Source organism: Mytilus trossulus, chromosome 8 (genome assembly GCF_036588685.1).
Source record: "Mytilus trossulus isolate FHL-02 chromosome 8, PNRI_Mtr1.1.1.hap1, whole genome shotgun sequence".
In the NCBI taxonomy this organism is placed as follows: Eukaryota; Metazoa; Mollusca; class Bivalvia; order Mytilida; family Mytilidae; genus Mytilus; species Mytilus trossulus.
Window position 1 is genome coordinate 26329694 of NC_086380.1, and position 17028 is coordinate 26346721.

Genomic DNA, 17028 nt, shown 5'->3' on the forward strand with positions numbered 1-17028 from the left:
TCATTGACAGCAAATACATTTTATAGTTTTAATGTATTTATTACTGCATACTCTTCCTCTCTCAGGAACACGAAAATTTCAAATTGATATTCCACGATTAATAATGGTATCTTTAGGAGTAATAAAACCATTGCTTTTCTTCTATTTGTCTTAGTTAAATTGGGACTTTTTTTTAAAAGTGCAACATGTTCAAGTAAAGAAATAATTTGCATTAGTGAAGTTTTTCTTGTCCAGAACTACACTACAAATTCACATAACATTTCATTGGATATAAGATAATTACAATCACTGCCAGTTAATCAATAAAATTTTCACCCCTGTGTTACTGTTTACCAAAGCAACGTACTATGTCACCTCAACATGCTCAAGTTTCCAATGTATTTAACATGTTGAATGGAAATACCAAGTAACAAAAGAATTGTTTTAGACACCCAAAATATATGTTTATGGCTTACTTTTTATTAGTTAATTTCATACCACTGGCAAATTCACGGGGATATTTTTGTTCGACCCTTTTTGTATGAATCCCGATGTGACGAGCAATGATTTGGTGGTATTACACCTTAATACTACAATACTATTCATTTAATTGGTCACATGTTTAACAGTAACTATATACAGAAGAGTCATTCCTTGAATGTTATCACTCCTATGATGATACAAATAGATAAATAGGGCAAATAAATGTATCGTGATATGATATATAAACTCCAACTTTGTGAGGTAATTGGTTCAACCATCTGCAAAAAAATCAAGTGGCCCTGATTGTTTGCTATCATGTGTTTTCATTAATAATATAAGACACAAGCATAGTTAAGTAGTAATAAATCGCTAGAAAACGTTGTGCCACACACCCTTAATGGACTTTCAATCATATCATGCTGTATTGAAGGGACAGGCACATACTTGATCAATGATAGTAGTATACAAATTAGAAAAATTCAATATGATAAGCCAATAACACCAACTGACATGGGCAAATATAGGTAAGTATACGGCCGTTAAAAATAATCAACACCCAAATATTAAGCTTTGAAAAGCCCGGATATAAAAAAAATGTTAAACATTTACATTATAACGAGAAAATCAAAGGCCTTATTTATGTACGAAACAACAAGAATCCGTATTTCAAAAATGCCTCAATGATCTGATAATTCGTTATGCTGAACGTTGATACAACGCAAAGCTTCCTCGCTCTCCATAACTCGATGATGACGTATTTAACAACAGAACACAAACACCATATTTGCAATAAACAAACAGATTACTAGGCCAATTCAGCAGTTATTATACAATAAGGATATCGCGATGGTACCGTTATGTAACAAACTATATAAACCATTGCTAGCAAAGTAATGATAGATTATTTAAATGACTGTTGTACTTACTGTAATTTATTCATCAATCCCCAGGGCTGTACTAAATCGGCACATACGTGATTTGTTGCATGCTCCAAACACCGATAATCTTTAGTGACTAACGTATTCATTCTCCTCCTATTTGTATTGAAGTCCCCATTGCCACATTTGAATGATGTTTCGTATGATATCTTCAGACTGTATCTATTTTCAATTGTTTTAATGAATTCAAATAGGCGTGTTACCAAATCTCCAAATGGTTGACCGGACATTCGTGTATCCCATACCTGAAGGGCAATGACATTTGGTCCTTCACAAACAACTAGTTGTTGACAACGGGAATGATCTAAATCAAATACACCAATCTGACGATAAAGTGCTTTCCTGTTGGTACGAGTTCCCTTTTCGAATATAGCACTCACAGGATATTTCTTGATGTACCATGCAATAATGTGATTGAAAAAAGCTGGGGGAAGAAACTCAAACTCTAAACATAACCAACTAGTAATGTTCACGGTTTGATGTTTGTTCATTAACCTTTTCTTAACTTTGTTAAATGAGCAGGAGTCCATCATGCATGGCATGTATAATGCATTCGAATCTAACAGCTTCACAATTATATCGAATCGTTTCATAACTTCAAGTAAATGTTGTTTGTTCTCCAAAAACTTCAATTTTGGTTCTTTCTTGAACAAAAGATATATTAGTTCGGAAGTCAGTTCTCCAGTTTCTTTTAGTGTTTGCCAGTCATTTGAAATTTCGATAGAAAATTCTATTTTATCAGATACAAGACATCTGAAAGCATCAATCAACCATTTTGAGTCCAAAATGACATGATCTTTTAAATTTTCCTCATCAAAGTAAATAACTGTTCCGATGTCATTAAAGTATTGCAAGCATCGTTTAAATTCTTCATCATTGTGTATGCCAATGCTGTCATGTTTTGCAATTGTAAGTAATTTCGTAGTTGTAGCAATTGGCACTTCACTGTCTTTCAACCTGGCTATAACTTGTTGAAATAAAAGCCATTTAAGTGGACAGTCTCTACCCCAATCTTTCATAGTCATAGCATGGCTCGATATTTCCTTTCGTATCTCTTCAAACACAAAGTCGTCATCTTCAGTATTTGAAACAAAATGAATGTTTCTCAAATGTTCTCTTTGATGTTGTTTCAGAATCTTGATTACGTTATTTTTGAATTTGTTTTGACGCTTCACACGTTTGTTTGGGTCCTGTAATATACATATGTGATAACTGATATTCAATTATCTTTCATACTATTGGCAAACATTTCAATTGACACCACAAATCTAGTAATTACTGGTTTATCAAGGTGTTTACTCTACAATATGCATTAAATTAGTTATGACGCTTGAAGCTTGAGGCATGTAGGACTATCTGCAAATAAACCATTATTTTTCATGTTTAATTTAAGGCTAACTGTATTGTCTGTAAAGTTTATGAACATCCATCGGTAATTTTAATTTCGCAAATTGAGTTAACAGGTTAACTCATATTTGCAACATTAAGACCCCCTATAGACGTTCACAAAGTTTCATACACAGCTGCGAAATATGTTATTATCTTTGGCACCAAACCCATGTGATGGCATATGTAGTCTTCTTGTGTTAATCGTAAATACTGTGAGCGTTCTGGCTTTTTGTCCACTTCAGAATATTAGAATGTACTAATACTATATCAAAAGAATACTTATGTGTACAAAATTTGAAATTTTCCATATTTTTGGGCGAAATTGCATGTCAATACATTCAAAATTCAATTTTGATGCTTAACTTAGTTATATGTGGGTAAACAGATACTTGTACGCTAAATTTTAATCAGAGAGAACCGTTGTTACATAATTGCTTTAGAATGACATGTTGACGTTATAGCTTTAAATGATACAACTTGGTATTCTACGTATGCGCGATTGTGTATCAGCATCCACTATCAAAAGAATATTTAACAATTCGATTTTATGACAGTATTAAAAAAAAACATTTTTGAAAAAAAAATCATTCATTTGACGATTTCCTAAATGTCGACTAAACGTTAGTGATGTTTTCTAGAGTTTCTTATTACTGGCTAATTATCAAAATATTACAAGTTTATAGTATTCTATTAAGTCGATAAACAGTACAAATTGTATGAAAACATACAACTGTAAATATCCCTAGTTATTTCTGTCACAGATATGTTTATAATAGTAAACTAGACTAATATAGAGATCGTAGGCAGAATGATCGCTTCAATGATTTTAAATTGAGGAGTACGATCCGCTCATAGTTCAAAAGATACATTGAATGCACCATTGATTGAATGATAAATTATAAAAGGAAACCAAACGTCCAAATACTTATGCTGTTTAAATACATTTTCTTTCGTAATAATAATATCATAGATATATTTTCAAGATGTTTAATGACATAGTTAAAGCAGGACATTTTCCCTCCGCAGTAACTTTGTATTCAACGATCAAGTTTGTCAAACGTATTAGATTTTCTTATCGGTCCCAATCAGAGAAATTTTAGTAGCATATTATTTTATATTTATATGTATCACACTCTATGACCTAATTCATTTAAGAACATTCTAGATTCCGAATAATGGATATATTCAACAACATCTAACGTTATCTTCATTTAGGTTGTGTAAGATAGAACTCAACACGTATGTAAATTCTCTTGAACTGAATTTTAATGTGCGTATTGTTATGCGTTTACTGTTCTACATTGGCGAGAGGTATAGGGGGAGGGTTGAGATCTCACAAACATGTTTAACATTTTTGCGCCTGTCCCAAGTCAGGAGCCTCTGGCCTTTGTTAGTCTTATATTATTTTAATTTTAGTTTCTTGTGTACAATTTGGAAATTAGTATGGCGTTCATTATCGCTGAACTAGTATATATTTGTTTAGGGGCCAGCTGAAGGACGCCTCCGGGTGCGGGAATTTCTCGCTACATTGAAGACCTGTTGGTGACATTCTGCTGTTGTTTGGTCGGGTTGTTGTCTCTTTGACACATTCCCCATTTCCATTCTCAATTTTAAATGAATATCAATACATATGTGTACCTATTTCGGGTTTACAAAATATCTATACAAAGTCTGTAACCGTTTAAAAGATAAGTTATTCTAAGAACTACAAAACAGACCGAAATTCATCTTTTTTGTAGTTGAACAATCGATCCGTTTTATACCTGTGCGTTTATACTTCCTTAGATAATTAAGCATGCTCTATAAAGTATGACTAAGTTTTACAAAGGGAAATTATTTACCGAAAAATAATATAAAAGCAATTCCAGTTCTTGACAGGATCCCTATAGTTTATTTTCCATTTTGTACAATGAAGTTTTTTCGTTCGTTTACATAAATGATTGGTTGAAAGGTAAAAGTTATGAAAAATATAGTGAATTTAATATGTTCTAAACCAAAACTCTAACGACAGTTACATATACAGCCCGTAACAGAGAAGTGATCGAATTGCTTTTTCTTTTCCGTCAAAATTAGCTACGTTATCGACAAATTTAATTGAGTAGTGACCGAACTATTGGTACTTTAACGTTAAAAAGATTGACAATGCTGACAACGTTCATGTGTCGATAATCAAGTTTAATACCGATAATATTGAAAATAATTCTAGTAATACGAAACAAAATATGTCCCTGCACCATTTCGATTGGGCGAAAAGTAGTCATTTCTTCAAAGTCAGCACAGGAAAAAAAAGATTTATGGAAGGACGTTTTGATAGTATTATTTCCTTTACAATCTTACCCAAAACCTAAAAGAAATATACTGGTAAACAATGAAAAAGGTGTTTGATAGGAATGAAGTCCTTTATTTTTTCGAACTACAATGTGTACTGTATGTGTGATGGATTTGAATTCAATCAATAACTTTGAAATCTTTTCTTATATGTATACACAAAAGGGAGGACTGGTATTTGTACTTTTGTTAGAATATATCTTCGTCCGTTTCACATGCCAAACTTTTTTCTATAATAGTTTATATAGGAAAATTTCGTTGACAATTTTGTTTTTCATATGACAAAATATTGAGGCAGCAGATTTTTTAAGGCAAAATCAGGGTCAGAATATTGTTTTCTAAAAACTACCAGGGCCCTTTCTCCATGAAAATTAAATGGTCCGTGGCAAAATTAAAACATTCCCACGTGTTAAACTTCAAAATTTGACCAGATTCTATTCTTAACTGTCGGATAATATACTAGGATAACATAGAAGTGAACGCACCCGACTACGCGTGCAGTAAAAGGTGTACTCTTACGTCTGATACCGGGCAGTTTCTTTGTTATATCTGTACTTTATCAAATACATGTACCTGTTAATAATTACTTAATATTAAATAGTTAAAATTTATTGCCGAAAGCCTGTTCAGGGTTTCTTTCTTGTGTATGAATATATAATTTTTCACATGCCTGAACTCATTGACGTTAATGTAAGGTGCTCTATTAGAAAAAAATGAATTTCTATTTCGGGTTTGAAAAAGAAATTTCGCCTTTTCTTGAGCCTGTTTTATACATTAAGTTTAACAGGTATGATCCAATGGAAATTTTCACATGGAACCTTCGGTAAAAAGGAAAATGAAAAGATATGGGGTAATTAACAGAGAGACCACACTCCATCCATGAGAAAAACGGGGGGAATGTAAAAATATAGAGGTCTCCACAAGGCTTTCAACAAGGGTGGAATCCCACTTCTTATGAAAAGCTCTTAATCGCCCCAACGTGTGCATACGTTTGGTCATCAAGAGATTCTGGTTTTTCTTTTTTTTTGTGTCATAAACATTCAATTCGGATTTGAATTAAATTTACCGAAACATTTCCGTACATTAAATCTTAGGACGGTCAGAACATTTTAAGGACGCAACAGATCGAAGTACACTTTTAAGTAGTACATAGATGTCCAATAATTCAGCTTCCTGTACATGTTCATGAAGTTTTAAATTTTGAATGTTAATTTCTTTAAAAAACACCATTTTTTACAATAACAAATCTTAAAATGTCTGTTAACAATGAAAAAGATTGACCATGAAAATTCACATATCTAAGAAAAGCAGTCGTTTAATTGATTATAAGAAAGTTTCAGTATATCATGTCAAATTTCTTTAATTTGATAGTTTTTCTTTAGTTACAAATATAGCTCCATGTCTGATGGTGAAAATAAAAATGATTGTCTCAGAAAGTCACGGTGAATGAGTTTCCATAAATGACAAATGAATCGGGCCAAGCTTAGTAACTAACAGTAAACAAACTACTGTAACATTGACGCACATGTCGAACTGTTTAAAAAATTTGTGTACTGTTAATGGCCAAAAATTTATATACAACTTCATTTATTAATTAATCTGAATTTCATAGCGCGTCGTCACAATAATGTAAGTTATAAAAAAAAAACATCTATAACCAGCAGATCTATACTTCTATAAAGAAAGTATTCTTGTACAAAAAGGGTATTTATTAGAAAATGGTCCTAACTATAGAATAGATAGTTTACCACAGAAATCTTAAACGGAAGTTTCGACAATTTTAAACAGAAGAGGTTTGCAAATAAATTTAACTTTAAATAAACACTAAAATAATTTTAATACCTCGAAGGTGTAAAGAATAAACCAGCAATCTCAATCTTTAAAAGTGTTTTCATGTCCTGCATTAACCGACGAGTTCATGTTTACAGTAGAAGCAGTGGATGTGACTCCAATAAATTCATTATCATTGTAGTCATGAACATTTATCGCTTATATTAAAAATTGATAAAGATTTTATCGAGATCGCACCAACTGTTTCTTATATCAGCTACATGTAACATGATCTCGTCGATTTTCATGACGAAGCCATTGTGTTATAGATAATGCATGTTTTAAGGTTTTTCTTGTCGTAGAACACCCCGAGGGGTGTCAGGATTTATCAAATGAAAGACCGACCGGAGGGAGGTCTTTCTTTGAACAATCCTGACACCCCGAGGTGTGTTCTACGACAAGAAAAACCTTAAAATATGCATTATCTGACTTATATACCGTCAAAAAATATTAATTTTATAAAGATATTTGTAAAATTTAGTATCCTTTTTTACCGACAACACTAAAGTGGGATATTCCTTTCTAATGCGTTCAGGTTTTAATACGCCCTGCGGATCATTTAAAATGAGAAATAAAACTCACTAAATAACTTAGATATAAACCTTTTAAAAATTGTTATCCATACACAATAAAAATATTACTGTAACTGCATGAAGTAAGACACAAATGTAGTGTTACCATCCGATAACGGTGTATGACAAATACAAGACATATTGTAAGTTATTTAGTGTATCACTTAGCTTATGGAAAAGGGGGAGGGTATGTTTTTTTTCCCGTTATGTCATAACTATCGCGGAAAAGTTGTTATTTATTTAACCATTTTACTTGAATCGAATGAAAAATTCAGAAAGATTGTCTTTCGAATAGCAATACATTTTATAAAAAGATAATCAGGATAAAATTATAGACCCTCCCGAAAGGGTCGGGTTAATGTTATTCAATAGAATATAAGATTATTTTATTAGTTGATCATTTGATAGAGTTAAAGGTATACATAAATTTTAAAAAGTTACGAACTGACACGAACACGAATATAAATACATGTAGGTCACAGTATGATTTCCTATTCAGTGTGTCTCGTTCTGAACATGCATGAAATATTTGGCACTGGACGTTAAGCAATCAACCTATTCAGTTTGACTCAATAAGATTTTCAAAATCTTACACACGAATATGTTAAATCTTGATTTATTTTATGAAAGTCTACATTAAAATTCTTCTGACCTATATGATAATGTTTCTTTATTATAGTGATAAATCAACAAAACTTCACGTTATTTGTCTCTAAAATTAAATTGCGGGTCTACAATGACGGTTTCTTTTACATCTATCATCGGTTGAACTTTAGAAAATAAATTTCCAAATAGGCAACAAAAAACTATTAGACGAATAAAATTTTGAAGTAAATCATAGATTGCATGTTTATCAAGGAAAATAATGACCTTACACAGGTCATTATTTTATGCCTTAGGGCATATACCATTGAAACATGGTATCGTCCGGGTTGATTCTGAAAAAGAATGACTTGACGTTCTGAAAGAAAATAACTCCATTTAGGTATATAATTATGACAGAACACAGATCATGTAATTTTGTTTCCGTCAGTTCGAAAGTATTTGATCATTTCGACTCCTTTGTATTTCATAGAAATGTCATGAACAAAGACATATGTTCGATTGAATAATGATTTCCTGGTTACAAATGATAGAAATTTCGGATGTCCCGTATTTGATCCTTTACCGTTTAAATGAAAATGCCAATGACAAAGGTTGATTATAAAAAATGTTTTACTGTGTTTAACAAACTTCGACTTAAACAATGGAAACTTACACGTTGGACATGAAATATTTTGTCGATGAAGAAAATTAAATAATGTCACTTATGAAATAAGTTTGTCGATAACGTAACTTATTCTGACGGTAAAGAAACGTGAATTCGATCACTTCTCTGTTACGGGCATTATCTACAATTGTTCCGACTTTCCTTAGTTTCTTTTTTTAAGGATTTTTTTATAATCAATTAAGTTGTAAAATAAGGGTAGCTTAAATATAATTTGGAAAAAATTCACGGAATCCCATGTGAAAGGTTGAATGTTTATCTCATAAAAAAAATAATCATATATTCATTCAAATTGTATTTGCCACAATACCTCTATTTTTTTCTGTTAAACATATCGCCAGAGGTGACTAGTCTCCAAATTCCTACTTTAAAAGAACTGTTAATCCTTTTCAGGAGCCACATGTTCACAGGTGTTAGATGGGGTACTTGATTATTGCTTACATGTACTCATTTGTTTATGTGTTGAATTTAATTGAATATGTGTTGATCATTCATTTTCATGCCAAGGAATTTGGTATTTTTCTATTAAAAGAATGTACTTTTTGCCATGTTCTAAGCATTTTCTCTAATGCTTTATCAGTGTGAAAATGTCTTAGAATTAGATTTAAAATATCAGTCTTTATTCTGAGATTAAATACCTCGTCACAAACTAAAGGCCATTGCATTTTTTGACAGGCATCGCTATGTGTGTCATGGGCGGCCATGGAACTCCAATTCATTTCTACGGATCTGAGTTAACTCGATTTTTCTAAGAATGATTGTAATCTAAGTTGTTTTATTTTGTTATTATTTTTTTGGCATATTTTCGTTTTGCAAATGTATCAATACAACTTCAGTTTTGTTTGAAGTCCTGATGCAATTTAAAAAAATTCAAGACTTATTGTTAGGCAGAACTTTACCTTTATTTTGTCTTCATTTGTACATACAACTATTATTGGAGGATCTAATTTTCTATTTTCCTTCGTAGTTGAACAGTAACAATGAATAGCGTCAAACCAAAAACTGACATACTCTGTAAAGAAAACGGTCGTTCTTCAATGGAACATACCATTAGCACATACATGAAAAAAATGAATACTAATTAATTCTGATAAAAAATCTTCTTTTACACAAGCCATGACACATTTGCTATCTACAAACGGGCGCCAACATAGAAAAAACACTTCTATCAAAAAATGGAACCCTGAAAGAATGTAGCTTGTGTTGGTTTAAAACTTAAGTATTAAGTAAGTGAATGCCTGACTTTGGCTATTTTCAATTAAAAACCACAATTGTGTTGGCGTGTTTTGAAGTTTATTTGAATGTTTTTTTGGAATTCCTTTTGTCAGTTGTGTTGTATGTTAAAATTGTACCTTTATCTGCTATATCTCAAATTTTGCCATATTTACCTATAACATACATAATGTCTGTTACCCACCCAATGTTCTTATTATAACGGAACAATAAATAACTGTCATGCAGGTTTGAAGTTCAATTAGCAATAAAACTAGGTTAAACTCGCCAATTTCGAAAATTCATGTACCAAGTCAATAATATGACATTTGATTTTCACTCGTTCCCATGGTTCATACTGGGTTTTTTTTTATGAGTTTTTATGGACTTTCCCTTTTTGAATATACCTTGAAGGTCTGTATCTTTGTTATGCTTCGTGTACATGAATGTGATGATTTTAATGAGTTAAGCAGGTTAAAAGAATGTAGTACTTTATTTATTTAACGAAAACACCATACATTCGATGTATTTGCCTCGATAGATTTGCAAAAAAGATCTGTGAAGCAAAACAGCTTTGCTTTGTTTCCTTCAAATTAAAACTCAATTGAGAATACAAATCAAAACGAAAAAAAAACTCAATTTCATTCAAGAACTTACGTGCTGTGTCTTGGAAATCAATCCATAATTTTTCAGCACAACTTGACTCTAAACTATCTGTTACTAGTAGAAAAACTGCACACTTTGATAGAAATACTTGGTGTGTAGCATAAAAATCTTTCTGACCAGCAAAATCCCAAAGTGAACAGAACGCCGACATATCATGCGAATCATTTGCATTCCGATGAGAACATGATTGTATGATGGAATTAGTCATTTGAACAATATTCTCATCATCTTGTATAATACTTTCATTTTCCACTTCATTGCTTTTCGTGAAATTGCCTTCAAACCTTCTAAATTGATTTATTTTCCCTTTATCTTGACTTGGTTCGCTCTTCATCGTTTTAACGTTTTCGTCACTGTCGTCGATAATATAATTTGTAGTTTCCTTCTGTATTTCTTTCACATATGTGTCATCAATATCGGAGCTATCTTCTGTCATATTGCTAGTTCCATTGTTAAATTTGCTCTCATAAACTTCTACTTGAACTTTTATATCATGACTTGACTGGTTATTCACTTCAATTTGATGCTCATGAGTACTTTTCCCATTTAGAACGAATGCTTGTTTGCAGCCAGTTTTTGAGTCGTCTGAAGTGTAGCTTGAATTCCCTTCATCAAAAGAGCTGTATTCAATATTTTGTTCGAGTGCTTCGTTTTTATTATCTTTCTTCTCTGAATACACCTGTTGAATCAATCTTGCTAGATCATGATCTATCTCTGTAAAAATGATAAAAAAATGAGCAGTTAAATCTTTAATTTCAGTGTTATTTTTTTCCCTGTTGCTTCAAATTGCATAAGATAATCACGTTAGTGTTGGTGATAAACGTCTTAAGCAGAAGAGTATAGGGTACGTACTTTACTGTTCATGTTAGTATGTTACATTCGTGTGACGCACAATGCATAATTCAATTGTGCTGTTTTTGAGTTCTGTCGTAAATTAATTTTAGGTGTTCATTGTCATTCTGTGGTTTACATGTTCAAATGTACTATTTTAAAGAGAAGATGTTTCGTTCCCTATTGTTAATTTTCCATTTTTGTTCCTTTGGCACCATCTTACGGTGTTTATATTTCACAACTTGTTCGCTATGCCCTTGTCTGTTGTGACATTTATGATTGTAACGAACGAAACCTATGTATTACTGGTAAATTATTAAACCAGGTATATCGTTACCATAAATTACTTAAAACCTTTACTAAATTCTTCCATAGATATAAATATTTGGTTTTGAAGTTTGGTTGTACCTGTAGAAAACTTATTTCAAACGGGATAGCACATCCTCATTTTTACGAAAATGCTGTTAACCGTGCCCGGAAATTAAGAAATGATCCATGTAAACTTGTTGCTCTTTTAAATAAACTTATTCTTAAAGGTTACCTATTCAACACTGTGATAAGATCATTGAATATTGTTTTTATTGGTATAAATATTGATTTTTTTTATAAGTAGATTAAAAGCTTACTAAATATTACTAGTATGTTATATACATATACATTGTCATGGATCTACAATCTGTCGATACCTGTAACTTGGCATTGCACAAGGTCATGTTTTTGACGTTTTTACACTAAATCCATTGTATGTTGGATGTGTACGGATTGATTGCTTAGTCTTAGAGGCATGATTTTTTTAATAGTTGTTAATGGCTTTGAATTAGCTTTCAGATAACTGCGAGATCTGTTCATGTTGTTTTTTGTGTCGGGATGTATAAGTACCCGGCCATGTCCACTTTTATTTTTTGTCTATCTGATGAGTTAAACATTTTTCAACTGATTTTTATAGTTCGTTCTTATGTTGTACTGTTATACCACTGTCCCAGGTTAGGAGGAGGGTTGGGATCCCGCTAACAGGTTTAACCCCGCCACATTATTTATGTATGTGCCTGTCCCAAGTCAGGAGCCTGTAATTCAGTGGTTGTCGTTTGTTTAAGTGTTACATATTTGTTTTTTTTCGTTCATTTTTTTACTTAAATAAGGCCGTTGGTTTTCTCGTTTGAATTGTTTTACATTGTCTTATCGGGGCATCTTATAGCTGACTGTATGCGGTATAGGCTTTGGTGGATAATTGTCTCATTGGCAATCATACCACACCTTCTTTTTTTATATTATATTATTCATTTCTGTATTTCTCTGAGTGTTCTTTATTTTAATTTGTATTTGTACTGTACTCCTGTCACGTAATGTTGTCGTTTTAGCGGTATGTTTAACATTCCCATATAAGCGGTAGGTTTGGGTAGCCATTACACCAGGTTCAACTCACGATTGGTTTTCTTAAAATGTCCTGTATCATGTAAGGAATATGGCAATTGTTATCCCATAGTCTGTTTCTTTGTATGTTGGCTTTGGTTTTTTGTAGCGGTTCAGTGTTTCTGATGTTCCATGTTTTTTTCACTCTTATAGTTGACGTGTTTCCCTCAGTTTTAGTTTGTGACCGGATTTGTTTAAGTTTAATCGATTTATGACAATTAAACAGTGGTTAACTAATATTGTCCTTATTTACATCAATTTGCATAAATACAATACCAGGGGATGCTGCACTCTTAATGCATGACGTATTCAACAGGCAATATGATTATGCTTCATTATCGACTTCTATATTATTTTTCTTTTCTTTAAAGAGAAAACATATATCTTGGAATGAAGGTTATTTGGTTTTGCTTGGAAAATATTTCTTCTATACGAATTAATAATAACATCACATCTAAGTAGGTAGATTTTAGGTAAAGGAAATTATCCATACATGCATTGGAATTCATTGATGTATTATAACATAGCAGTCCTTGAAGATGTGACTTAGGAGTTCATGTTGTTTAAATGTGGTTAGAAATGACATCTACTTTGAACAAGTTGACTCTACCAAGCAGTTATATAAGAAATGATTTTTTTTCAGAATTAGAAATCAAAACTGAAATGGTTAGTTTGATGAATGAGCAATTCTTTCAAACTTTAGCGAAAATTAAAATGCGAAAACGGAAATAAGAAAATAAATTATTTGCTGTCTCAGTGCTAAGTGACAATATGTATTGAACTTTACGTCTTAGGTGTTCAAATGAGCTATCTAGTGTTCTAGAAGATATGACCTGGATTACCATTTTAGTGAACCACACTTATATTGTATTTTTATATACAAATTATTGGAATTTTGTATGATTTACAATGCTGCAACTAAGTTTAGACGAAGTTGATATATCATAAAGCAATTACAGGCAACCGTTCGACCTTAACTACAATCAACAGTAGTATACCACTGTTCAAAAGTCACAAATCGATTGAAAAAAAAACAAATACGGGTTACAAACTAAATCGATGGAAACACATAAACTATATGAGAAAAACAACAATCAACAGAAACACTAAAGTAAAAAAAAACGACAATGCAACATACATAGAAACGAACTATTAGATAACAACTGCCATATTTCTGACTTGGTACAGGACATTTTAAGAAAACAATGTTGAGTTGAGCCAAACAATGAGGAAAATCTAAACCGTACAAAGGAAACAATTTAATTGAGAAAACTAACAAACAGTTTACGAAACACAATTATGGCAGACACGAGTCAATGGCAATTATTAAACTACAGGATCTGATTAGGGACAGACATATAAAGAATTTTCGAAGGTATCAATCCCTCCTAACCAAGTGTACGGCAAAACAAACAAACAACCTATAAAAGTTAGTTGGAATGACTTAATTCATCAGATTAATACTAGGCAGCCAAACACATAACATACAAATATACCAGTCGTTGCAGGGACTTTATAAATCCCTCACAACAAAACAAAATACAGATCTGAGAGTATTCACAATTACTGACATCCAATAAATTTAGCATATAGACGTACTTGTCATTTATAGCAAAACTTGACGGTATTCAATGCCAAACTATAGGTATTAACAGATTATAGAACCGTGAATTTTCGTAATATGTATATCTATAATATTTCATAATATTTAATATGGTTTTAAATATACCATATATACCGTAATATGTATATCTATAATATTTCATAATATTTAATATGGTTTTATTAAGTTGAAGAGCTAATCCAATCATGAAGAACCTTAAGTATAGTCATAACCTGATAAGAAATCCGAGCATTGCATTATGGAAACATAGTCCTAAATCAAAAAAGATCACCACCATTTTCTAACAGTACATTTCAATAAAACAATATCTTCATGACATGACCGATGTATTAACTACTGTGATACCATCAGGGACTAACACACTGCAAAACGAGAAATCAAACCAGTGGTTGAAATTGCATTAACCGTACAAATTCTACTGCACCAGCTTTGCATTTCACTAATTAATTTATGTTCAGTGATGTACGAGGCAAAATATTTTACAAAAGTATTTTTGTTAAATGTTCTTTATATTACATACTATGTGAATGCATGATAGTATAATTTAAATAAAAGCTTCTTACTATTGCATGGGCTCCAGTTTCCATCTTTAATATTAATATTGCATTTCTTAATATCGATACCGTCTGTACTTTGGGTAGAGGATGACTGGTCCTTTGTACCCCACAGTAATCTACGCATTAAACTGGTTTTCCCAACTCCATTTTTACCAATAAAAATAACCCTTGCAAAATAATGTTTCCCACACTCTTCCTTTTGAAAAAGTTCATGTATATCCGTACGTATATTGTCATTTGTTGATGACGATTTAGTTGATGGCGGTAGAGGCTCTTGAAACAAAAATCAAATTAATTAATGCATTTGCTCAAGAACTCAATTCTTATACTATTAGCTTTAAACGTTTATCTTTTATGGAAAAAAACATAACACAATTTGGTAGACTAAGTCTACCTTCTTTTAAAACTTATTTTGCTGGGTTCTTTTTAAAGTTCACAGTAAAATGATCAGGGTATTCTCATAATTAGTGACATTTCCCTAGTTATTGTGCTTCGGAATATTTGCTGTTTTGATTATTTTGTGTACTTAGACTACTGATATTTCGGAATTTATACTTTTAACCATTTCAATATTATTACATCATATCATAATTATAAGCAAATAATATATACCGTCATTTTCTTTTTCGTGCAGCTGTACAGGTGGACTTTCCACGGCACCAATAATGTTACTAGCCTTACATTTGTACGTAGCGAATTCAAATTCCTCGGATGTTTCAAATATAATTGTCCTCAGTCCTTTGCCTTTCGATGCCATTACTGACTTTTTGTCCACACATTCGTCATTCGGAAGAAGTCTACACCATACAGCAGACGTAAGTGGTAAAAAAGATCGAACATAACATTGCAAGACAGTTGTTCCCCCTCCTTGATTATTTGTAATGGTTTCTTGGGAAATAATTTTTGGTGGGACTAAAAAGCAAATAAAAATGTTAGTGCATTCTGTATGTTCTGTTTTTAAAATATTAGATAATTAGAGGAGACATATCGAGAAGTCACAAAAAAGTTCAAACTAACATGATATAAAGTTGATAATTATATATGCTCTCAGTTCCACTTACATATTATGACTTAAGTGTAATTCATTGCCTTTTACAATATTTAACCCTTAATATTCACATTAGTTGTAAAATATAAAACAAATGCATCAATATCTTTTAACGAAATTAAGTTTGTTGTTTTGAATATTGTGAAAGAGGATTGCTGCTCACTAGGAAGCTATGAAACCAAGAGTTCTAAATAGTGAAGTTGAAATCATCCCTTCGTAAATTATACAGACGCCATAACGAGTTGGATGACCGTTATACAATAACCGTTTCACAGATGGTATCGGATATGTTAATTATGTCGTTACTTCAATACTTTTCCCTTTTCACGAATTTAACCTACCAGATTGGACTATTAATCGGATTTGCAATGATATAAGCAAGACGACGGTTGAGCCGGATCTGCCTACTCTTCCGGAGCACCTGAGACCACCTCATTTTTTTGTGGGGTTCTTTGTGCTTAGTCTTTTGTTTTCTATGTTGTGTCTTTTTAACTGCTATGTGGCTGTCTGTTTGTCTGTTTTTAGACATGGCGTTGTCAGTTTATTTTTAATCTATGAGTTTGACTATCCCTCTGGTATCTTTTGTCCCTCTTTTGTAAGTCAGAGTAATCTGTTACATCGAACATATCAGTGCACTTATGACACATACAAAGTTTGAGGTAAAAAGAAAGATATACATAAAAAAATATCTCCGCAGATACGAATCATGTTAATTTTTGACTGGTTAATATGGCTTGAATATCAAAGGTCGTATCCTATATAATATGTACACAATATTGTAATGCCATTGAAATTTTTGTGGTATATAAATGGGTTTCAACGTAGTACCTTTTAAATGGAAATCATACGAATGCCAAAGCATGCAAATGATACTGAACGTTGTCTATCAAAACC

General features: G+C 31.9%; 1 protein-coding gene across 1 annotated transcript; it reads right to left on the reverse strand.

Moving 5' to 3' along the window:
• Positions 1-1384: 1384 nt before the first annotated feature.
• LOC134727516 (probable serine/threonine-protein kinase roco6) lies at positions 1385-15843 on the reverse strand. Its single transcript, XM_063591897.1, has 5 exons — positions 15699-15843; positions 15093-15359; positions 10656-11378; positions 9686-9798; positions 1385-2590 (listed from the first exon to the last, which is right to left on the reverse strand). Exons 1-5 carry the CDS (start codon positions 15841-15843, stop codon positions 1385-1387), a joined length of 2454 nt encoding a protein of 817 aa, XP_063447967.1.
• Between the last annotated feature and the right edge of the window lie 1185 nt (positions 15844-17028).

Bases quoted from the DNA above. Each gene is read 5' to 3' on its own strand.
- LOC134727516 (XM_063591897.1), bottom strand. From the start codon at position 15,843: ATGGCATCGAAAGGCAAAGGACTGAGGACAATTATATTTGAAACATCC. The intron at 11,379-15,092 runs GTAAGAAGCTTT...TCATTTTTACAG, and splicing joins AAACTGGAGCCCATGCAATA to AGATAGATCATGATCTAGCA. The intron at 9,799-10,655 runs GTAAGTTCTTGA...TTTTCTTTACAG, and splicing joins TGATTTCCAAGACACAGCAC to AGTATGTCAGTTTTTGGTTT.